Here is a 25,354-nt window from a genome sequence, read left to right as displayed (position 1 = left end):
CAGCTTAGTAGTTGCTTTGAATCGATAGTTGTTTTAAAAATCATTTTCCCCTAACAGATTTTTAATATATTTATTTTAAATGATCCTGAACACCTACGCTTCTAGAATAATTTTAAGGTGACAGACCAGAAAGTAAGCACTTACTGAAGGTTTACATATGCCATTAAATTTATAAGCTAGCCGGGTGTGGTGGCTCATGCCTGTAATTCTAGCACTTTGGGAGGCCAAGGTGGGAAAATTGCTTGAGGCCTGATGTTGGAGACCAGCCTGAGCAAGAGTGAGACTGCAGCTCTACAAAAAATAGAAAAATTAGCTGGGTGTCGTGGCACACACCTGTAGTCCCAGCTACTCGAGAGGCTGAGGCAAAAGGATTCCTTGAGCCCACCAGTTTGAGGCTGCAATGAGCTATGATCACACTATTGAACCCTAGCCCAGGCAACAGAGCTTTTTTTAAAAAAAATAATAATTTATAAGCCAATTTATGATAATTAAGGAATAGAAATTTATTATGAAGGACAAAATAAGACTTTTTAAAAAATAAAGTATTCTCCAAATCACTGAACTATATTGAAGCATTATTGTAAAAGATTGCAACTTATAAGAACACAGTAATAATTAATGAATGATTCTCCTAAAATACCTAAAAGTAACAGCCACTGGATAAGAACAGGACGTTAGCAACAGGTTCCATATTTTATATTTGTTCTGTTCTAGTATGAATGTGTAACTGAAAACAAAAATAATAATAAATATATCCATTAGGTGCAGCCTTTTATTAAGTCAAGTAGAGATTAATTTCTAATTTACTTAGGAATTTACCCTAGTGATTATGTTTTGAATTTGTTAAAGTTTTCTTGGATTCTGATTTTTTTTCTATCTTTCCCACCCATAGCCTCACCTGCTAAGTTAGAATGTCTTACTTTTTTTAAAGGTGTTGGTTGGACAATAATGAACTGTGTTAAAAATCTTGATTTACCATAACTGTTTTATGCTTTTGGTTTCCTTTCTTTATGTAGATTTCTATGGGAAGCCGCTGCCTCCCCTGGCTGTGCGACAGAGACCCAACAGTGACACTCATGATGTGATCTCATAGCCAAGTCATGTGGATGAGCTCTCTTAATATCAGCAAGGTGAACTGGGACGTTCTTTTTTCTCAAAAGAAGGAAAACTCTGAACATTGTTGACTGGGGCAAGATAACGATAGTGATTTCAGTGAGGAGGTTAATAGTTAAGGATCTCACTTGATAATTACCCATGTTCTTCACAGTTAAAAAAGAAAGAAAGCAAAATGGCCAGTAGATGGGATGAGCATTTGGATGAAGTTAGAAAGATTTAGTGTTGTCTCTTTGTTGTGCACATCCCCACTCATGAGCGTATTCCTGAAGGAAAACTTCTTCAGAGAAAGAGCCAATGGACTCTTTTCTTTACTATTTGTATACTTTTCTTTACTATTTGTTTTAATAGTCTGTATTTCTGTATATTAAACATTTTTTGTAAAATACATGCACATGGAAGGGGAACTTCTGGGAATTTATAAACTAAATTTTTAACTATTTTTATATTTTTCTAAAACTTTTAAGAATTTTAATTACTATGATATTGATCGTGCACTTTTCTATAGATGCTTTGTTTAAATTGTGTCTGGAAAGTAGAGTTGATTTACTTGATAGACATGAACTATAAAAACAGTATATATTTATATGACTTCAGGTATGTTTTTTAATAACATTGTTCTTGAAGTGTATGTCCCAATTTGTCCTAATTTAAAAATAATACCTTTTTAAAATAGTAGATTCTCAGATCTTTATTCTAACATGTTATGTGATTTGAAAGCAATACCCAAGGAGAAAGTTCATTTTGTTGTTGTTGTTGTTTGTTTTCTTTGGTGATGATCTTAATAAATGAAAGAGACTTGAAATACCATCTTTACCTAAATGCTTTTTAAATTGATCAAAATATGTTCTGTGAGATATTATTAAAAGTTTTAATAAACCCATATTTTAAAGGTTAGATACCTTCAGAGATCAAGGTTCTCCTTTGTTCTGTCAGAAGCTGCAGTGACTCTTTTAGGTTATTATAATTCTTTCATGCCTTGAAATTAAAGGCAAAAAGATTAAAAAGCTACTGCAGGTCCAAAGACTTGTGTTTTACAACTGGGAAATAGCTTGACTAAAGCAATAAGAGTAAAAATATTGGTTTAGAATTACTTTTGTAAAGAAATAATTCCAAAATAGTTTCTCAATTTAGAAGGATAACACTTCTCTTGCACTTAAGAATGGCATCCATAGGATGGATTCTCTATTCACCTGGCATTTAGACAAACTTTCAGATTTATATTTGGAATAATAGATTCATAATGTTGCATTTAATTGAAAACATCTTTATATCAAGGTGAAAACTCTATAAATGGAATGATTTCTATATTGTTAAGATTGGTGCTTCTGGTAACTTGTACTGACAATAGACACAGACTGGTATCTGATAATAACATTAAGAAGTACATTTAATGCAGTTTACTATGATTATTTACTTTTAAAATTTTATTTCAGAGCATTATATTCTCATTTTTTAACTCACTGAACTTTCATTAATCAGGTCACTTATTCCTCTAGTCAGCATCGTATAATTTGCTGGAGTTTGTACATGGGACCTACCTACCACACTGAGGGAGTAAAAAGCATTCTACTTCAGCTATAAAATTCACAGCAACGTAAATTTGATAGGTGGCTGAAATGTGATGAAAAGCAACACAAGATGACAATGTGTAAATGTTGTATTGGATTTTGGATGGAAAGCTGAACAACTTTTTGGTTCCTTTTGTAATATTTACATTTATTCAATTTCTAAATAAAACTCATATTTTTGCCATCTTTTTAATATTTATCTAGTTTGAGACTCTACATGTTTTTAAAATTTGTGTTTCCTATCAGTGTTTACTGTAGTGTATTTACTGACTCCATTTAATAAAAACAAATAAAAATGATTTTGAAAATAAATATATTATAAAATGGAATTAGTGTTTTATATAGCTCTCTCAAAAAATTTAATTTGTATTTTTAAAGCATTCTAAAATACTTTAAAACATGTTCTGTAAATCCAGGTAGATTTTAACAAATACCTATTTTGCTATATGCTACATTTTTAATCATCATGAATTATGACATTTTCACACAATAAAAATAATTTATGCTAATATCTCATTTCTCTTTTCATTTGGTGCATTGAAATGATTTTGTTTGGGTCATAAAATGGATATGTTTTCATATGATTTTTGAAAAACAATTTAAATCAGTGGATTAAAATAATGTATTTTTGTTATTTTACATGAAAAACTTTTTTCTCCATCCAAGTTTTTTTTTTTTATCCAAATTTTTATATAGGAAAGAATGTTGTGATTTTAAGCACAACTAAAAATAATATTTTACTATATGATTCTAGATGATTTGATGTCTGTCTTTTATTAAAGCTCCTGGTCCACAGATGTTTTTATTTATTTAAAAGATAATCCTTTGACACATATGCCTTTATGTGTAAAATGCATATGTGTATACTATATATGCAATATTGTATGTAATTGATATCAAGTATAAAACTGTGCATGGAAACACTAGAAAGAAATGTTGCCAAATGCTAACAGTGAATTTTTTAGAGTTATTGGTTGTATATTTTCTTCAACTTTTCAAACTATTTTTGTAAAATTTGGTCAATGTTTATGATGGGGAAGCAAATTTATAATTTTGTATAAATTAAGTACCATATTTTCTGCAAGTTTAAAATTAAGTGCTCTTTTAAATGCCAAATGAGGCCCGGCGCGGTGGCTCACTCCTGTAATCTTAGCACTCTGGAAGGCCTAGGCAGGCGGATCGTTTAAGCTCAGGAGTTTGAGACCAGCCTGAGCAAGAGCGAGACCCCTGTCTCTACCAAAAAAAAATAGAAATTAATTGGACAGCTAAAAATATATAGAAAAAAAAATTAGCCGGGCGTGGTGGCGCATGCCTGTAGTCCCAGCTACTCGGGAGGCTGAGGCAGTAGGATTGCTTGAGCCCAGGAGTTTGAGGTTGCTGTGAGCTAGGCTGACGCCACGGCACTCTAGCCCGGGCAACGGAGCGAGACTCTGTCTCAAAAAAAAAAAAAAAAAAAAATTAATAAAAAAAAATTTAATAAATGCCAAATGAAAGATTAGAATTCCCTTAATATGTAAAACCTAAAACCTGTGAATAGCCGAGAGCAGCTGACCTATAGAATACACCATTGTATTTGCAGGTGATCTCTTAGTAAGTGTTCTCTTACTATGACAATATTTTCATTTGATACTTAGTTCAGTATGCCATTCTATTCATGTTACTCAGTTTCTCCCATTCCAACTAAAGAAATCAAATGCTTCCAGGTGACAAAAGCTGTTCAAAAGTGAAACTGTTTATACAAATACAGCTGTAGCTTATAAACTTTATCTTTCTTGGCTTTAATTTCTTTGTTTTTTTGTGAGGCAGAGTCTCACTCTATTGCCCAGGCTAGAGTGCCGGGGCGTCAGCCTAGCTCACAGCAACCTCAAACTCCTGGGCTCAAGCAATCCTTCTGCCTCAGCCTCCCGAGTAGCTGGGACTACAGGCATGCACCACCATGGCAGGCTAATTTTTTCTACATATTTTTAGTTGTCCAGCTAATTTCTTTTTATTTATTTTTTTTTTAGTAGAGACGGGGCCTTGCTCTTGCTCAGGCTGATCTGGAACTCCCGAGCAATTCTCCCCCCCTCGGCCTCCCAGAGTGCTAGAATTACAGGAGTGAGCCACCTCGCCTGGCCTTGGCTTTAATTTCTAAATTTTTCTTTTGGTAGAATATGCTTTGCAACTGAGATTCTACTAATACTGATTATTTAATCTATCAAGAAATATGTTCCAGCTGATACAAAAAACAAACTCAGATATTTCAAAATTTCCAACAAATATGGTATAGGTTATCAAAGTATAATAGCAGTATTCTTTCAGCTTTGTGGAAACAGCATAATAGATGGCTTTTTTTTTAAGAAAAAGTAAGAAATCAGAAATGAATTTCCTTTAATGAAGGGGATTAGCTTATAATTTAAGGGAAAATAGGAAAAAAATCATTTACCTGTTTAGGGCCTGTGTTGTAAATTCCTCCATGTGCCAATGAGGACACAGAATTTATGACTTAGGTAAGTCAATCAGTGGTTTCCAAATTTTTATAATAATACCTGCTGTCAGTAAACATTTTTAATATACATTTATATTTAAGTTATTTTATTAGTTTGCCAGGGCTGCCATAACAAAATACCACAGAATGGGTGGCTTAAACAACAGAAATATATTTTCTCACAGTTCTGGATGCTGGAAGTCTTAAGCCCAAGGTGTTGATAGATTTTGTTTCTCCTGAGGCCTCTCTCCTTGGCTTATAAAATAGCCACTGTTTTGCTGTGTCCTCACATGGCCGTTTCTCTCTACACATGTCCCTGATGTCTCTCAGTGTGTTCAATTTTCCTCTTTTTATGACTTTGTATAACTTAACTCTTTAAAGGCCTTGTCTCCAAATATAGTCACATTCTGAGGTACTGGGGGTTAAGGCTTTAACATGACTTTTGGAGGGACAGATTTCAGCCCCTAACAGTTACATACTTGTTCTGTTGTACTATGTACATTTTTAAATCTGCCCCCCTAAAAATTAATTTTAAAAGATTAGACAAAACTTAATAAAAATAGAAGTCATTATATTTACTTTCCAGTTGCAGCCGATTGTCTGCTAGAGTTTGTCCATACCACTTTGGAGCTCTAAACTTTAATAAAATGCAAGCTTCACCTGAAGCTTAAGCCCAGGATTGCTATACCTATGCTGTGTTCTCTGGATCACAGGTTCCTCCATTGTATTTTTCTGCCATATACTTTAAAGAGCTAAGGGCTCTCTTGATTTCAGATTGTTTTACTAAAAAGCCAGCCTGTACCTTTTTTACAACATAAACCTCTATATGATCATGAAGGGTTTTGAGACATTTTAATATAATTATGAAAATTCTTAAAACATAGCTAGTTTAGGAGATGGTCTGTGAAGTGTACTTATTCTGAAACACTTCTTAGATCAACCAACTTTACAATAAAATTGCTTCGGTATGTAAAAATTCATTTCGTGCCTACAGGTTAAGTCTTTATTAAGTTGTTTGGTTCTTTAACACTATCATTAAAAAAAAAAGTCATTTCTGGTATTCAGCTCAATTTCTTATTTCATGTCTGCAGTGGTTTCAAACAAGTCTACTTCTATTAATAACAGTTTCTATTCCTAAAACTCAATGTAGAGCTTTGTTTATTCTTCAGTAGCTATTTGGGTTGGGGGTAAGGGAGTAAATCCATTAACATTCTCATGATACACACATATTGATTCTAGATTAATTAAGAGGTTAAGTATAAAAGATCAACTATTAAAAAAAGGGGTAAAGAAACAAATGGCTTTCCTCTGTGGGATGAAATTTATAAGCCTAAAAGCAATGGAATCAATAACAAACTCAATTGATAATGCATAAAAGTTTAAAATATTTTCACATTTAAAGTCAAATGGTTGTAAGAAAAATTGGGAAAGTATTTAAAATGTGACATGGTTAACATCTCTAATATAAATATAAACAAAATAGCATTAAGACACCTGTAGATCAGTGGGGATAAGCAGGTAATCTACAAAAGAAATAAGTAGGAAGATTTGAAAACCTACCCAAACTAAGGGCATAATTAGAAATTATAAGGAGATTATCAAAAATGGAGATAAAATTCATGAGTGAAGATGTTTATTTAAAATCAGAAAATAGAAATATGCTAATAGTCACAAAACAATATTATAGAATTAATATGACCTCTTTCCAAGTAAAGTCTTTCCCTCACAGAAATATAAATTCTTACTACCTTCTTAAAATTCTTTTACATGTTCACATTGCAAATATACTACTACAGTATTAATTCATTAATTGCAACATTCTATAATGACCATAGAAAAATAAATTTATAAAATTTCCAAGTATAGAGGCTGATGGGTACACTAATTTTTCCACAAACATCCAACAGATAATATACATTTCATCATTTCTCTCCTTAATACCATATTTTCTTTTGTCATCAAATATAAATTCTAATAAGATGCATTTTTAGATTATTGGGAAGCTTGTTTAAATATATTAAGTTTCAAATCACATTAGTGGTAAAGACATTTTTACATGGTTATAAGTCTTTTGCTTATTGCATATACCTATACTGATACTCTGAGCATCAAGGGCCAACTCAAAACGGTGCTTATTGGATGTCAGAGACCATATTAAGCACTGAATTTTTTTTGTGTGCGTGATAAACCGCTGATTGCTGCTACAAGGGGTAGTTACTAAAGAGTAACACTAAGAGATTAAGTCAACTATTCTTATCAGAATGGGTGTAATAAACACCTTCCTAAGAACCATTAACATTGCTCATTGTAAAGTTGAATGGGAGGCTAGTGTGGACAGTCATGTTAGTCCTAAGGCGTTTGGTATCAGAACGTGATGATGATAATCGCAGAGATGATAATCGCAATGATCGTGGTAGTGAAAATAGCGGCAGCTCACATTTGGACGTTTACTGTTCGCTAGTGTCTGTGCTAAGGGCTTTACATGTGTATTTCAATTTGATCATGTAACACTCCCCATTAGGAGGAGGAGAGATTATCCCCATGAGCCAGTTCTGGCAAATCATGTGACTTATTTCACATTTAACCCTTTTATCCTTGAATACTAACTATCTGGGCCAAAGAGAGTCATCAGATTCGGTAGATTATTCAGAAACGTTTATTATTCAGAAATGTTTTTGAGAACATTTTAAACAATCATACAACATAGCCCAAAGACTTGTTCTTTTTTCAAGCCCTATATACTGAGACAGTTCAGCACCAAGTATGAAGTTCTAAGATACGGCCGGCGCCCAAGCTGCGGCCGCCCAATGCTCCAGCCACCAGCCCCAGCCCCAAAAGTCAGCTCCAAAAGCCTCGTCCACTGACTCCGCGGGCTTGGAAATACCCGCCTCCCTCAGGCATCCGGAAAAACGTCTCGTGTGTCTCTCGCGGGAGTTACGCCTCTGGCGAGATTTCCACAGCGCAAGCAAAGCAGAACCTCGCGAGACTTTGAACCCGAAAAGTGAGAACGGAAGGGGAATTTGGCGGATCCCGGAAGTCAAACTGTTCTTTCAGTTCCCTGGAGGCTTTTGGGTGCCAGTTCTTATAGATCTCTAGTTTGGAAGTTCAAAGCAGGATGCTGCTGACCCGGGTGAGGCCTGGGGCCCGGCCGGGCTCCTCTGAATGAACCAGATACTTCTCTATGAGGCCGAGGGGTGAAGGAGGGGAACGGGATGGGGGAACTTCACCTTTGGCCGCCCCTTCGCGTTATCTGGATTTCCCTGGCTTCTTTATCGAGTCCTGGAATAATGCTCAGTGCATTGACGCTTGCTCTTTAGCGTTTTCTCCCGAGGACTCTCTTCCGTGTCCGGGTTACTCATCCCCTCAGCTCAGCTTGCAGACTTCTAATACTTCCTCTAGCTCCTCGAGGGCTAAAATTTGTCTTGTGTGTCATTGCTGTGTTCTGGGAGCTTACAACATAATCTTACGTAGTAGGACCTCGATGCACTTTTCTTGAATGAATAAATGAAACAACTGCAAGGAAATTTCAAGAGTAAACTACAGTGATTTTTTTCTTAAATTAGCTTTTATATGGAATAATTTTAGGTCTACAGAAGGGTTGGGAAGAGAGTAGAGTTCCTATATACCTTTCACTAAGTTTCCCTTGATATTAACGTCTACAGCAACTTTTTAGAGTTGATTTTGTTCTTTTTGGCACAGTTTCCTTAGCACCACTAGATTCTGCCTTACATTTTGTTTCACATTAGACAATGCTCATTTGGAGAAACCCTCCTTTTTCATAAGTATGCAGCGTATCGTAATACAATTTTATTACAAGTAAGGTATTGCTCCTATTTCAAGAACTAGTAATTCTCCGAAAAAGTGTTCTTATAGTAAAAAAATAAAGACTGTGCTGATGTTGAAGTTCAACAAATTTATAATAATATCTGTATGTCAGCAACTTTTTCTTATTATCATAGCTGAAAGGAAAATCAGAGGGGAAGCTTACAAAACAGATTTGCAAAGTTGTGTTGGATCATTTTGAAAAACAATATTCCAAAGAACTTGGAGATGCCTGGAATACAGTAAGGTTAGTATAATTCATCTTTTGAAGCTTTATGATAGTACAGAGAAAGTAAAGTTTATAATATAACCTTTCAGGGGAGAGAGGCCCAGAGAATAACCAGTAAAGGAACCTAAACCCTGTTGCCCTTTCCTACTGAGGCTATAAGAAGGAAGAACTAAGAAATAGTTAAATAAATTGAATCATAAGATGATGGCAAGGGAAGAAAGATAACTTTGTAATGATAGCGAAAATTGTTATTCCCTTGCCTTGAGTAATTGCTTTCATCCTTGAAACAGGAATGCCCAGCAGTTTGACAAAATGAATTATACTATAACAGAAAAATCTTAAAACTTTTGGGATATTTGACTATTTTCTGAAATTTAGAAGATAATACAACAAATCTTTAAAACCACTGCTTTATCTTAGCTAAAGTCATACTTTATTTGCTAACCATATTTCTTCTCTATGGCTGGCTATATTTTGAACACATGCACACATATGTACACACACATAAGTTCTTTATTATAAAAACAAACATTTAATGCATGGAAGTGGGAAATTTATTTTATATATTGGATGAATTTTGCTGTTGGTCAGAATGTTACTGTGTGGGTTCTTGACACTCGGTGCCTGACACACAGTATATAATGTCTCCTGGAATACATAGAGCAAGATAGTCCCCATATCTGTTTTTTATGCAGTCCAGTTGGTGTTCATGTGGGGAGAATAAAGAGGTGTGGTTATGAGGATGTAAATTGCTAATTTGTAAGTATTACATTTAATAGAAGTAGGCCTTGTCTTATTTAACAAAGCCTGAAGTGCCAGCAAAGGCCTGTGGAGAAACCAGGTCTCGGTGACTTGTAGGGAGTTACTTTGGCGAAAGGAACCAAATGTTCTAGGTTGAGGAAAGTGGGTGCATTGCTCATGAAGTTAGGGGCAAAAGCATTTTGCTCAGAGGAAAAAAAGTTACATAGCTACAGGTAATATTTGGGACTTGGTCCAGATGATAATTTTTCAGATGGTTTTCTTATTCTCTTGGATCAACTCAATAAACATTTCTTCTTTATAAAGGACAGCTTTAAGTATTTTTTAAAATAAAGAGATTAAGTCTTGGCTAATAAAGATCATAAAGTCTGAGATGGTTCTGTTAGGTAGATAGTGAGGGTTTCTGGGTCTCCTAAGGATGAAAGTGGTTGCTATTGCCCCCATCTTGGTCCTGCCCCACCCTAATTCTCCATACCTGGGGAAGGAGGGAATACCCTACGAATCTGCCAATCAGCACTTGGTGTGCCAGCTGTAAAAGAATACAAAGAACTCTCTAGCCCACAGGCCAAGCCACATGGTACCATAAAGTCCAGAAAGTGACCTAGAACCCACATGCATAGTTGAGACTCAGGTCATGTGGCTCCCAACTGTCTAATCAAAGTGATTCTATGGTGACCTCCAAACCACAAGGGAGGTTCCTATCTGGACACTATAAAATAGGACACAGACCATAGCCAACCTCTCTCTTTGCCCTTCTTTTTGCTTTCCCCACTGTGGCATTGGGTCTGGTTGTCATCTGTGGCATATGTACCATGCTCTGTGAACCTATATGTTGCTTTTGCCCTATAATCCTATCTTTCTCTCCTTAATAAACCTCATTTTCGTGCTTTTCTAACTTTGGCGTGTCTGGTCATTCTTCGGCCAAGAGTGCGCCATGAACCCATGGTTTCAGACTAAGACCTAACAGTTCTAAGATAATTTTAGGACAACTAAGCTGTTTTAGAAACTCATAAATACTATAATGTGGAAACACAGTTTATAGTTGTGGTTTTTATTTCAAAACCATATTTTAAAATGAATAGATTCTATCACAATGAAGAAGGACTAAATAATAAAATATGTAATAAATCTATGAGACTTTCAATATGCAAAGGTACTCAAATAGAATATACAAATTACTAAAATACTTATTACATGCTTATTATGTGCCAGGTCGTAGTGACTTGCATGATCCTTAGAACAAACCTGTGAAGTTTGTTTCCTGTTTTTCACCTGATACAGCACAGAGTTTAAGTAACTTGCCTAAGTTCACTCAGCTAGTTAGTAGAACTGGAACTTGTGCCTAGGTTCTCTGACTCAAGAACTCCCACAGCTAACCCTTCTGTGTTGCCTCTCATGCCTGGGATGTGATTTAGAAAAAAAATATTTATATTTCAAGAAGTGTTTTTTCCATATACTTTATAGTAATCTGGCTAATACTCTGTAATGAGTTATTTTTCTATTTAGTGTGCTCAGATGGACATAAATTATTGATTTGACCCTAAATGAACAGTGAACCTCAAATCCATTTAATTAGCTATGCCTTTGGCTTTATCTACCTTTTTGTTGGGTTTTTATGGTAATTTAGGTTTTGCATAAACGTGCTAAATTTGCCATAGACAAAATAAAGGCTTCTCAGCTTAGAAAGCAGTCTGAGCATGGGAGATGACATGGGGAAATAAGAACAGAATTACATATTATGTTTTTTAACTGTTTATTTGCAAGACACAATATTGAACTTGTGGAGGCTATTTCAGAGAAAGTGAGTGCTTTTTTTTTTTTTCATATCTAGAAAGTAATTTAGTCAACATTTTTAGTTTCCCATAGTCGTGGAGGAGACTTAGTACTTATTTTAATTTTGTTGTTTTGGAATAACCTTTCTTGCCAAGTCATCCTCTGAGCAGCCCTTTTTTTTCTTTTTGAGACAGCGTCTCGCTTTTGTTCCCCGGGCTAGAGTGAGTGCCGTGGTGTCAGCCTAACTCACAGCAACCTCAAACTCTTGGGCTCAAGCAATTCTACTGCCTCAGCCTCCCAAGTAGCTGGGACTACAGGCATGCACCACCATGCCCGGCTAATTTTTTCTATATATATATATTTTTAGTTGTCCAGATCATTTCTTTCTATTTTTTAGTAGAGATGGGGGTCTCACTCTTGCTCAGGCTGCTCTCGAACTCCTGACCTTGAGCGATTCACCCGCCTCGACCTCCCAGAATGCTAGGATTACAGACGTGAGCCACCGCGCCTGGCCAGAGCAGCCCTTTAAAACAGGAGTTTACCCTAGTTCAGTGTTTGCTCTACTTGTTGCCTACATGCTCTCCTTTATGTAAGCCCATTCATGCGGCTTGACTTTAAGCTTCCAACGATATGCTCTCCAGGTGTGCTGTACTTCCCAAGGTACAGTTTCATATTTCTAAGTGTTTTCTAGCAAACAGTTTTCACTTAGTTGTCATACTTTGCAGACTCAAAAGCATATTATTTTTCCCTTCCAAACCTATGTTGCCTTTGCTACTTGCATATTTTATCTCAATTGAAGATATCACTATCAATATGGTTTCCTCCTTTCTCCTCTACTACCTCCACTACCTTTATAGTAAAGAACAAACCTTACTCAAAAATAGGTCTGGCATTTGCCCTCAGCTCCTAGGAGGTGATCTGTGAGCCCTTGTAATATCCTTCCTGAGAAGAGTGTTTTTGTTTACCTGGTGTCTTGGGCCACAGGTGATAATCTAACAATGTGATTTATGATGGGGGCTGTGGACCACAGATATCAGCTCAACTTCCAGAGAGACTTGAGACTAAAAGTCAGCTTGTGTGGGCAATCATGTCTATGTGACCAAGCCTCAATAAAAACTGGATACTAAGACGTTAATGAGCATCCCTGGTTAGCAGTACTCCCATACATACTGTCACACATCATTGCCCGGAAAAGTTAGCCTTGTCCATTATTCCACTAGAGAGGACAACTGGAATCTTCATGCTTTGAATTTTTGTGGACTCAGCATCATGAGTCTCTACCCATGGCTGATTTAAGTCTGTATGCTTTTACTCTAATAAACCATAACTATAACTGTAAATATAATAGCTTTCAGTGAGTTTTGTGTGTCCTCGTGAAAAACCAAACCTGAGGATGGTCTTGGGGACCTCTGAACTTGTAATTGCTGTCAGAAGTGAGAGTCATCTTGGGGACTCCCTAATTATGTACTACCACACACCACTACTCTGCCTCTACCAAATGCTGTTGCTTCTACCTGAGAAAGTTTTAATTTGGATCTCCTTTTTTTTTTATCTCTACTGCTGCTATTTAGTTAGGCCTTCATCATCTCTTATCTGGCATATTGCAACAGACTTAGTCTTTCACATTTAGTATTTATCTGTTTGCTTATTTTAGGAAACAGTTTTACGGCACTCTGTGCCAGGCAATGTTCTAATATTGTAAATAATAACAATCCTCAGTACAGCCCTCTGAGGTAGTTATTATTTCCATTTACAGATAGGAAAGCTGAGACACAAAGAGGTTAAGTAACTTGCCCAAGGATGCACAGCTCATGCTTAGAAAAGCTGTGGGAGTTTGTCTTACCCATGCTGTCATGGTGCTTCAGTGCTTCCATATTCCATTGGGTCACTCCTTGAGTACAAAACTCTTTTTCTCCCCTACAATCTGCAGTATTACCTTTGAAAGATCTTATCACAACTAGGCAGGCTCCTTCATGCCTTTGGGACTGGACATGCTTTCCCTTCTCCCTCTGTATAGTGATTAAGAGTGTAGGTTCCAATGTCACCTCTGCATCTTGTAGCATATGACCCAGGTAAGTTACTGAGCATCTGTGTCTCTTTATCCTCATCTGTAAAATGGGAAAAAATATCTCTTTTATAATCATTTAGGAAGATAAAATGAATTTATACACACACACACACACACACACACACACACACACATATATATATATATATATAAAGTCCTTGGAATATTGTTTAACATGTAGTAAGTCCTTGATATGTGTTAGTATTATTTTTGTTACTATTATTAACCACTTCTTCATCAGACCTTCTTATATGCCCTTGGCAAAATTAGTTCTGTCCTTTGTGTTTCTACTGTATTTTGTTGATACAGCTGTTGTAATTCATTCAAGGTGGTATTGTCATAATTTACTAACTTGCTTTTTCTCTTTCCTGACAAGGGAGGATCTTGAAAAACCAGTACCTTAAGACTTGGGCAAGTCTTCTACTTATTCACATTTTAGGCAGTGTTTGTGTACCAGGCATCCTACTAAGCACTGAGGATACAAAGATGGACCATTTGTATCCAGACTTCAAATATATGCATGAGGGTGGATGAATTGGAAATCTGTATGAATTTTGGAAATTTTACATTTACTGTATAGAAAGCAAAACAAATATTAAATATTTATGTCTGGCCTATCTGTAACACTTTTTTTTTTTTAATTTAATTTGAACAGTCTCCTCACTGACCCAGAGTTCACATACAGAGGGGGAGAAACATTATATAACTAGGTAATATCACCATAATCTGTGAAGGGAATAGAATGGGGTGGTTAGGGAAGAGAGAAATTAACTAGTACCTAGATTTCCTGTTTTGTCCCATATGTTGTCTTTATACACATTTTCATCCTTATTCTGTGCAATACCCATGAAGTGGTAACTTTTAGCCCCTTTTGAAGTTAGAGGTTAGAACAATTGCAGGTTATCTCACAGTTATGGAAATCGAGGCCTGTGACTTAAAAGCCCATGCCTTTTCCTCTACCGACTGTGCTGCAGTGAAGGGTCTGGAGTCACAGCTTTGGAAGTGTGTGCACAGATTCTGTAATATGAGCAAGTCCTCCATATGCCCAATATTTTTAGTTTTTTGATGTCTCCAACAGAAACAAATCTTCACTCATGACTTCCTGTCTGAGGTATTGTAGACAACAAATCTCGGCATAAATGGCCTTTCTGGGACAGACAAGGAAGAAACATTGCCAAAATAGAGTAGGAGGCCATCAGCTCATCATTAGAATCTCTGAAGAATAAAAATACAATGGCTCAAAAACATACTTTGGTGCATTTCCAAGAATTGATTTATTCATTTCTAAACCAGACTTTTAAAATGGCTGAATGAGCACCCTCTAGTGGACAATAATAGCACTAAAATAAGAATTTCTATTTTTTTTTTTTTTTTTTTTTGAGAACTTTGCTTGAATTTGTGTTTTTGAACCAGATACTCTACTAGGCCTTATAAGCTTCTACGAGGAGAAGAAACATGTTTTTGCAGAAAGTGGGCTAGGCGATAAAGGAAAAATGTTTCATTGGCAAACACTTAGGTTCACTGAAAGAAAACAGCTAATTAGTTCCTTTGTTTACAGGTATGCTTAACTCTGTATGCTAGAGCAATATATTCACATTCACCTCATAGCCACGAACAGGTGAAGAGAAATGTTTTCCCAGCAAGTGGGTAGTTCATACTGTTCAAACAAGGATTTCTATTTTTTTAAGCCATGGAAATTTAACACATTAACTGCCATGTGAGTTGTATTTAACTCATGCTAGTTTTGAGCCCAGGGCCTCATCAAGCATATGGAGCTCACATGTCTCTTCACCTTGGAAGCCATGTGGTATGCAGGCAACTCATGGGCTGTCATGCTATAACATACATGTTATGTGATGGGTGGCCCCCTGGGCAAAACCCTGCAATTGGTTCATGAAAATCTTGTTGATGGTCTTATTGTTATAATTAATACTGACAATAGAATTGCATATAACTCACAGAAAACAATAAATTTTTCATTAAATTAGAAAGAATCGTTTTTGTTTTGGAAGTTTTTATTCTATTTTCATAATAAAACACTGTGACCCCAAGGAAATTTTTTTTTTTCCTAGTGTGGCAGTCAATGTGTTAAATTGGTTCTGTAATCTAGAGGGTTATATCAATTGTGTTTAGCAATTTCTAGATGAAAGGAGCTTTTTAATCCGCATCACTAGAGATGAAGGTAGAGTAGGGAATAGAATTGTAGAAGATAATAAAGTCACAGAAAAGTTGAATGAAAATCATTCTATCAAATAATAAACGTCCACATACATTATGTAATTTTTCAAGATTTTAACTTAAAAAGATTTTAATTTTTTAATGCTTTAACTTTGTTAAAATAGCAATTAGTCCAGACATCCTTGAATCAAGCTCAGATTCTGTTAATTTACTCAGGGGCTTAAACCCCAGGCACTTAGCCAAGGAGACAGAGAAAAATAAGTTTCCCATATAAATGAGTTGGGGAAGCAGGTAAACAGGCAGAGTAACATATGCTATGATGCATCAGTATGACTTCACTGACTATTTCTCAAAGTTTAGTTACTTCCGTGTACCATCTGTCCAGGTTTAGTTAATATTTGCCTTTTAGTCTGTTTTAATTACTATTTCTCTGTTGTTTCTTAGAAATTTAGTATAAGCTAATTTTATATAATCATGAGTAAATAGATGTGCCTAACATATAGTCGATACATAGTGTATATTTAGAGAATGAATGAGTGTTGACAAGAAGACAATACGGGCTTAGCATAAACTTAGCACGTTGGAGGTAGGAACAACAATGAAGTAAGATACAGAAAGACTTTCCAAGGAAAATTCAGGCATAGGCAAGTGACAGCAAACAACGTCCAGATCCTCAACTTTCATGTATGCTCTTTCATGTATGTGTATCGACTCTGCTCCCCTCTCTACCTAAGGGAGTACTTATTCTCTATTTCCAACCTGCCTTTCTCCAGTTTTTCATGACTCTATTTAAAAAGAAAAGCACACTTTCACCATCCTAACTTCTATACTGCATGCTTTTAGGGTGTCAGAACCTCCCAGGGTTAGAGACTATTGGAACGTCAGTGTAAAGGTTTATAAAGTGAATGACGAATAACTAAAAAATTCTGTGACAAGTCAGGTGGTTTCCAAGTTTTGCTTTCTATAAAAATAAAGGAGCCCCAATTGAGTTGTCAGCTAATAATTCATTTAAAATATTTTTGATGATAGATCACTAAGTGATTTGTGAATATAACTCAGGATTCAAAGAAGTGGGAGACACTACTATAACAAAATATATTTAATTCTAATCCACTTATTTAAATAAAGGTTTTTCTCAGCTCTTACAGATACACAAAATAGGCATAAAATTGATGTTGAATCCTGGTTTTTTATAGTTAGAAGTAATATTCATCCATGGATATATGGAAACAAAAGCTCATTAAAAGATCCATTTTTTTTTTTCCTGAGACAGGGTTTTGCTCTAGTGTCTGGGCTAGAGTGTGGTGGCCTGATCATAGCTCACCACAACTTCAAACTCCTGGGCTCAAGGGATCTTCCTGCCTCAGCCTCCCGAGTAGCTGGGACTACAGGTTTGCACCACCATGGCTGGCCAATTTTTATATTTTTTGTAGAGGTGGGGGTCTCACTCAGGCTGGTCTCAAACTCCTGTCCTCAAACAGTCCTCTCGCCTTGACCTCCCAGAGTGCTAGGATTACAGGCATGAGCCACTGTGCCTAGCCAGGAGATCCATTTCTTATCAGTCTTTACTTTTTATGTTTATTTAAATATCAAATCAAATTTATAAGTTGTTTCGGTCAATTTTGTACTGATATTATTGATCACTGAATCTAGAAGTTACCATTTTAACACTTAGAGATTTAAGACTACGGGAAAAACAAATTTAGTATATACACATGTGTGTGTATGTATGTGGGTGGGGGCCAGAGAAGTATGACAGGGTAATAAAAAAAGATATCAAGCCCAAAAATAGGATAAAGCTATATGAAGTGGAATGCAAATAAAAGAAAAAAGGAACAGTAAAATTTTCATCTGTTAAAAGCCAGTTCACAAATTTTTATTTGGATAATGATTGGTATCAAAACCACTCTGATATTTAGGTTCCACAGAGTATATTTTTAAAAATAGAGTAATTTATATTTTAAAAATGTCAATTTTTATAGTATGCTGGAAATTGCTTCCTTAAACATGATGAGGATTTTGATGTTGACTTAAAATGTGTTGGATGGTCTATAGTTTCTTTCAAAATGATACCAGTGATGTACCAGTAAAATATTTGCAGGTCACTGACCTTGTGGGTCCCAGTTCTGCTGGCTACTATGTACTTGCACTTCTTCTGGCCTTGAAGACCAGTAAATGGAGCAGCTTCAGTCTAATCCTGAGTCTTTGGAGGAGTCCTGGAGTGCCTCCTGGCCACTGTCTTCTTGAGTCTTCTAATAGACACTCTCTTCTGCCTGCTGGGCTATTTGCCCATCCACCAGTGCTTTGGACCCAGTAGCCACTGCCCTTTCAGCTCAGGGTAGCAGCCCACCCAGTGCAGGCGCAGGAGGGTGGTGTGTGTGGGGAGGGGCATGGAGGTCAGTGGCCAATGTGTGCAGAGGGAGCTGTGAGACACAGCTTTGCTTTCTCAGGGCTCAGGAGCACCAGCCTGAGCAGCCTTAGCAGTGTCTTCAATGAGCTGGTCTGTTGCCACTGGTTCTATGGGCAGGGTATGGCAAGCTGTTCCCATCCTTAGAGGCAATAGGTCTGTTTCAGGGAGGTCAGGGTCACTTGTCCTGGGTGAGTTGTAGGGTGGAAATTCTCTGCCCCTCCCCCTGGTGTACTGCTAGAGTCTCACACTTTGGGAATCACTCCTGTTAGGCTTTAAAGCCAGCCTGGGCCAGGCATGGCGGCTGACACCTGTAATCCTCACACTTTGTCTGTCCATGTAATCTGCCATGTACCACACCAGACTACTAATTTCCCAAATGGACTGTTCCTCATACTCATTCACCTGTACATGTGCTATTGGCTTTGCCCAGGAACTAACTTCCTCATTTCTTCCTGTGAATAATTTTGACTCATTCTTCAAGATTTAACATTTATATAAAAATCAATAGTGTTCCTAAACTAACAATACTCTTAAACAATATGCTGAAAAGGAAATATGCAGGATTAATAACTTTTGCTAAGGGATAGGAAAGAAAACGTGAATAGCTGGAGAAACAAACATTCTAGTCAGGGTTGGAAAGGCTGAATACAATAAAGATGTTAATTCTTTCCAAGTTTAATGCTTTTATTAATAATATCCTAGTCAAGGTTACCATATCTATTTAGATGCACAAATATTTTATAAATTATTTTTACCTGAATTTTAATTCTAAAGTTCATCTGAAAGTATAAACATTCAAGAATAGCTTTGAAAATTCCAAAGAAAAAAAGAAGAATGAGTAGAGATTCACCCTGTCTGATATTAACCAATTGAAAGTGTCCTGCCTTTTGTTAGCTAAGGGGAGGGCACAAGCCACTCCAGTGTATATAATTAAAGTATGTTTCTGACCATTTCTCTATTACACATGACTCACAACACTGGGTAGATTTTCAACCAATTTCTAGGGGAAGATGAGGATGAATTGCCATAGGATTTACTACAGTGGCATTCGAAAGTTTGCCTTTGTGGTCCTCTTTAGATCAGCAGCATTAGCATCACCTGAAAACCCGTAAAAAATGCAAATTTCAGGCCCCACCTTAGACCTGCTGAATCAGAAACTCCTGGTAGAGCCCAGCAGTCTGTTTTACAGACCATTGACACACATTTAGGTTTTGGAACTTCTTTCTGAAAAAGAGGTTATTATCCTCCAAAATAGCTGAAGTGGATATGCCAGGCTCCTATGACGTCCCATCCATATAGCAAGAGACAGTGAAAGGAGAAAATAGTTGCACATACTAGCCCTAAATTGAAATTCACATGGCACACTTTCAGTCGCAGGTGTTACATTTCAATCCAGCCATTTCTCACTGAGGCAACTCCAGGTTGAGTAGCAGCTGGAATTTATTTAATTGACCATGGTTAATGAGGCTCCCAAATAACTCAGCTAGAAAGGTCAGCTAGTAAATAAATTAAATATTTCCTGCTGTATCATCTGTCAGTTGATGTGAGCTTATGATTGTCAGGAGATCTAACTGTTGGGCCGAATACAAATTTAGGAAGGTAAAGCTGCTGGGGGGAAAGCCTGCACCATCAATCCCTAAGTGGTTTTTAAATCATCCTTGGTTTTGTATCATCTGAGCCACTCGCCTCATTAACTCCATTACTGTAGAGCTCACTGTAGTTAGCTTCCCGTACCTTTTCTCTTCATCAGAGGAAAACACTCATTCCCTCTAACACCTTTTTATGATAGTACTTTTCCCTCCAATATTAATAGTCTCTGGTTTTAAATTTTGTCTCTTAGAAAAACAGTTCCTCATGCAAAGAGTGATGGACAAAAATCCATTTTGACAGATTTAGAGGTATGTAAAGTCAGGCCAGGTTTTTTGGGGGAGATATTCTGCAGGGATGGGCTAGGCTGAGCCTAGTCTGGACCATACCTCTCTGGTGCAGAATTTATGATCAAAATTAATTTTAAAAAAGCCATGGATGAACAGAATGTCAATTTTTAAAATAGAAAAAGGATCATAACAGTGTTGGATTGAGCCATACCAGAGCCTCATGGGGCAAAAGGAAAAAAGTCAGAAATACTGATCCTGTCTCTGAAAAATCACATGTAAATGAAGTGTAAAACTAAGACCACATGTACCTGATTAATCATATAAAATTGTATTGGTGTGTATAATATTAATATTCCTTTATTTTCTTTTTCTGTGCCTAGGGATATACTGACATCTCCATCATGCTGGCAATATGCTGTCCTGCTTAACCGATTCAATTATCCTTTTAAACTGGAAAAGGATTTACATTTGAAGGGCTATCACACACTCTTTCAAGCATCTTTACCCTACTATCCTAAATCAATGAAGTGTTACCTTAGCAGAACCTCCGACCGACTGCCTTCAGAAAGACACCAAATTGGAAACCTGAAAACATACTATCTTCTAAATGCCGCTTCTCTTCTCCCAGTACTGGCTCTGGAATTAAGGGATGGGGAGAAGGTTCTGGATCTCTGTGCTGCTCCTGGAGGCAAATCAATAGCTCTGCTGCAGTGTGCTTGTCCAGGTAGTGTGCTTTTCTTTCACTATTTGACAACTTTTTAATATCTATATGTGGGGAGAAACATAAGATCAAGTTTGCAAACTTAGGAAGCCTGAAAACCAAGACCCTATGGAGAAGAATGGAAATTTTAGCTGAGGAAATCAGTGTAAATAATATCTTTTTCCGGCTACTTAATCCTAGCAGGTGACTGGGGACAAATCTACAACATTTTGTGAATACAAATCTGCCAAATAATTTGAATGCTGATAAGCCAATGACAGAGGTTTTTTAAAATTTTATTGTTTACTTTTATACTTAAGAGTCTTCAATTGATATTCCTGTCATGCTTCTCTGCAACAAAAACATGTACATTTAAAATCATTTTTCGTACCATAAGGTTCTAAGGTGAAGTACATACATAATTTTATATCTTTGAGTAGTCCCATTAAAAAAATAGAAACCGGTGAAATTAATTTGAATAATGCTTTGTAACCCGATACATTCAAAATACTATTTCAACATGTAATAAAAATAAAAAATTTTAATGAGATATTTTACATCCTCGTTTTCTTACAGGCTTCAAAATTGGTTATTTTATACTTAACACACATTTCAATTTGGACTAGCCACATGCCAAGTGCTCACAGCCACAGGTGGCAAGAGGGTATAGTATTAGTGTAATAAGGTCTTTTGAAGTGACTTTATCATTATCACTATTAGTACAAAAGTGATATACATTTTTACAAATAGTTATTAAAAGTAAAAATATTCACTGTGAATTTTTTCTTAATGAGATGGATGGGACCTTTTTTTTTTTTTTAACTAATTCAGGTTTCCCTGGATTAATATTACTTATCGCTAAATGAGGTAACATTCAGCATCAATTCTGTCTGGATTTTATGTGCTGGTTTTGTTTTAGTTTTTTTTTTTTTTTGGTGCAAATGCTGTTGTTTACATAGATAGGAAGATGGAAGTGGTGGGAATTGTGTTACAGTGGTTTTACTGATTCTTTAAAGTCCTTCTAATTTATAGCCCCAAATCACATACAGATCTTCATCAAACATTATTTTAATGATCTATTAGGCAAGCAATCTTTAAGTCCACTTTTGATTTTTGTTGAAAGCAAACAATTTGAACGATGTAAATTACAAAAGGCAGTGTTATCTTATTAGACTCATTCACTTTCTCAGCCAAGACACCAATGTGTTGAACTGCCCTTATTTGATGTTCTGGAGGTTTCTACACCTTGATGCATTTTGCCATAATAAGATTCTGGATGGGTGGGAAGCTGGCTTTTCATTTGTAAAATTGGTGAAGAGCCATGTGAAAGGAGATGCCCCAGTGGAGGTGTTCTTCTTTAGGAAGTTGATGATCTGAAAATTGATTCTTTTGAAACTAGCCAAGCCTGCCTGTCTCTTAGAAAGTTGTTATATATCCCCAAGGGATGCATATCCCAATTTGAAGACTGCTAATTTATATCTTTTTTTGAGAGCATTCAGTGTTGAAATAGATTAATTTTTTTTTAATGAGAAATGTGAATCCAAGTTATGCTAGGCATTGTTACAAATATATCAGTTAACTGTATGTTTAGGAGAAAATACACTGTATGTTTTAGAATTCTGGTTTAAACTCTGCTATTAAAGTTTGTTGATCACAACAAAAGAGGTCATTTTATAAGGTTACCTTATTATTTTTATCATTTGAGCTGAAGTTTTTTGGTATTGTATGTTATAAAGGAGTATTTGTTTTTACTTCTACTCTTTTAATGTTCTTTGACAATATTCTTATATTGGCTGTTACAGAGCTTGTACTCCTTAATTCCGGGTATGAAATTTTTAGTATTATAAAAGATGGAAGAGAAATGTCAAATTTGGTTACCATTTTGAAGAGAGGACATTTTAATCCTAAATTATCCTCATTAGTAGGCTATAAATACCTTACACATTTATGGTAGCAAAGTTGATTTGATTAGGAACCCAAAGGCAAACTGATTTATTCTGGGAGTTTCAAGTGGTGAAGAATCTTCCTGTTCTTATATCAAGGGCAGTGAACTACAGGCAGTGTTCCAAGTAAAGTAGCTTTTCATCTAAGTAGGACTAATGATAATGATTTACTAAGAAGTACAGATGTCTTCATGCTGATGCTTGAAGCCCAAATTAGGTTAGCTACAGTGCTTGAATTTGGAATGCAGAAGCAATGCTAATCAAAGCTTTTATAAGCAAAACTTAAAACGATGGCTACACTAAATGTGCATTTATACACCAAATTTCTTTAGATCAGCACTGGTCTTTATCTGGGGCCAAGAGACTCACAGCTTTGAACAATTAAAAAGCTCATGCTTTAGAATAATTTAAAAAAATTAGTCTACTTTTCTTTTGGTCTAGCTGCTCTCACCTGTTAGCACAGCAATGGACTGACCATGTCTTTTGTCAACACAGCCTTTGTCATGTCCTGGTCTTGACAGAAAAGAGCAAATAATTCTATTTCTGAAGAGAAAAACATTAACATATTAACTAAGAATGACCCAGCTTGGTGGAGTGGCTTAGTCAGCTTTCTTACTGTGTCCCTCCAGGTATGAAAATCTCTTTGATGTCAGTGTTAACATTTGACACCTGGTTAGCCTTTAGTGGTTGGGAAGATTAGAAAGACATTTTTCTTTGTTGAATTGCTTTTGCCTTCTTTCCTGCTCCTTCATATCTGTAGTCCTTTTTTGCACACTCTTCAGGTACCACTTTCCTCCTTCTGTTCTCCTGCTAACTCCTTTCCATCCTTCAGGTTATACCTTAGGTTATACTTTCCTGGAAAGCCTTACCTGAACTCCTTCCATTAGGTACATCTTCTTTGTGGTAATAATAAAAATTATAACCATTTTGGAACACTTTGTTTGTACTAATGACTGTGTTAATCACACTTCGTAAATCTGTGCTTTTCACACATTTTTAGTAGTCTCTGCTTCCAACATCTTATGTTTTATTTCCATATATAATTCTTCCTGAAGTCCTAGGGCTCTGAGGAATACTGTGGCTATCACTGGTGACCATTATCTCATTTAACTCTGTAGTGCTGTGAGTTCAGTATTATTATTCCCATTTTTAAGATGAAACTGAGACATAGCGAAGTTAACTAGACTGTCTAAGGAAGGTAGCAGAATTGGGATCAGAACCCAAGTTTTACTGTTGTACTTTTATTACTGAAAGTTCAGCACTTATCCCTGAGGTCACATCGTAAGTTTGGTACTTATCCCCAAGGCTGTATCAGAAGAATGAGGACAAGTGGTTTGAGAAGAAGGAAAGAGAGATTTATTAATTTGCTGGCAAATGAGAATGGCAGACTCCTGTCTTAAAGTATCAATTTTCCTAACTATAAGCAGAAATACAGAGCTTTTAAAGGGAGGGTTTTCAGCTTCAGGCTATTGCTGTTTAACTGTAGTTGATAATTCTGATTCATCCCATCTCCTGGGAAAACAATCTCCTGACCTCCACCACAGAGTTCTGTTGAGCCATCTCTTGTGGTACAAAGAGCAAAGGACATTCCTTGCCTCTCCTGACCACTGGCCTGAGGCAGGGCTGCAGGTTTTAATTCCCAAAAAGAGTGGAGGAAGTTTTAAAGAGACAGCTTGTAAAACATTTTTTCCCTTTTTCAGGGCGTTCCCTCTATTACACTGTTGACTCTATTCCAAGGTCTCCCAGTGATAGTCACCTGTTGACTTGTCTAGTTGCTTCTGTTAGACAACTGTTAGTCTTCTTGAGCATAGAGCAGATGCTTATTTATCTTTGTGTCTGCTTCAACTAGCACTATGTCTAGGCCATAATAAGTGCTTAATAAACTATAACCTTAAAGTGGTTGTATTCTCAAGCGCATTTTAATCTAATCTCAGCTAAGTTTTAAAAAAATTATTATTGCCATTTTGTTCTTTTGCGAATTTGTAACATTGCTTCCAAGTAGTTCAAAGACTCTTACCATTAGCCTTCTCAGCATTTTAAGTATACAGGTCAATATCATTATTCCAGTTTTGACATTGAAAGGAACTTATTGTTAATGGAAAAAAACCCAAACTCTGTAAAATAATTTAAAGACATTTGTTCTGAGCCAACGTGTATGACTGTGGCCTAGGGAACCATACCCAAGAAGTCTCGAGCAAGTGGTCTTGAGGCAGTTGTGTTACAGTTTGGTTTTATACATTTTAGAGAGAAAGGAATTGTCATAAAGTTATAAATCAATACATTGGTTTGGCCAGAAAAGGTGAGACATCTTGAAGGTGGGTGGGGGATATTACAGGTTATAAGTGGGTTAAAATATTCTTTGATTTGTAATTGCTTCAAGAAATAAAGCTTTGTCTGAAGGCTTGGAATGTTTTTTTTTTTTTTTTAGCACATTATGGGGGTAC

The 25,354-nt window shown here is 36.2% G+C and overlaps 2 protein-coding genes across 3 annotated transcripts in view; both read left to right on the top strand.

Moving 5' to 3' along the window:
• Window positions 1–2,756, top strand: part of ARL13B (ADP-ribosylation factor-like 13B) — a 70,502-nt gene extending 67,746 nt beyond the window's left edge. The window contains exons 10-11 of one of the 2 annotated variants that reach the window (XM_012644324.1): window positions 1,017–1,130; window positions 2,596–2,756. In XM_012644324.1, coding sequence (XP_012499778.1) covers window positions 1,017–1,093 — 77 coding nt within the window. In that variant the 3' untranslated portion in view covers window positions 1,094–1,130; window positions 2,596–2,756. Of the gene's footprint in view, window positions 1–1,016; window positions 1,299–2,595 lie in introns of those variants that run through there. The other variant, XM_012644323.1, reaches the window with a different exon arrangement.
• A 5,418-nt stretch (window positions 2,757–8,174) lies between these two features.
• Window positions 8,175–25,354, top strand: part of NSUN3 (NOP2/Sun domain family, member 3) — a 64,586-nt gene continuing 47,406 nt past the window's right edge. Inside the window, exons 1-3 of the mRNA XM_012644327.1 lie at window positions 8,175–8,281; window positions 9,111–9,220; window positions 20,648–20,991. Coding sequence (XP_012499781.1) covers window positions 8,267–8,281; window positions 9,111–9,220; window positions 20,648–20,991 — 469 coding nt within the window. The 5' untranslated portion in view covers window positions 8,175–8,266. The remainder of the gene's footprint in view (window positions 8,282–9,110; window positions 9,221–20,647; window positions 20,992–25,354) is intronic.

The sequence above is a fragment of the Propithecus coquereli genome, unplaced genomic scaffold (genome assembly GCF_000956105.1).
Source record: "Propithecus coquereli isolate 6110/MARCELLA unplaced genomic scaffold, Pcoq_1.0 Scaffold21, whole genome shotgun sequence".
Lineage (NCBI taxonomy): Eukaryota > Metazoa > Chordata > Mammalia > Primates > Indriidae > Propithecus > Propithecus coquereli.
Note: the sequence above shows the minus strand (reverse complement) of the source record. Positions and strands in the feature narration are given on the sequence as shown.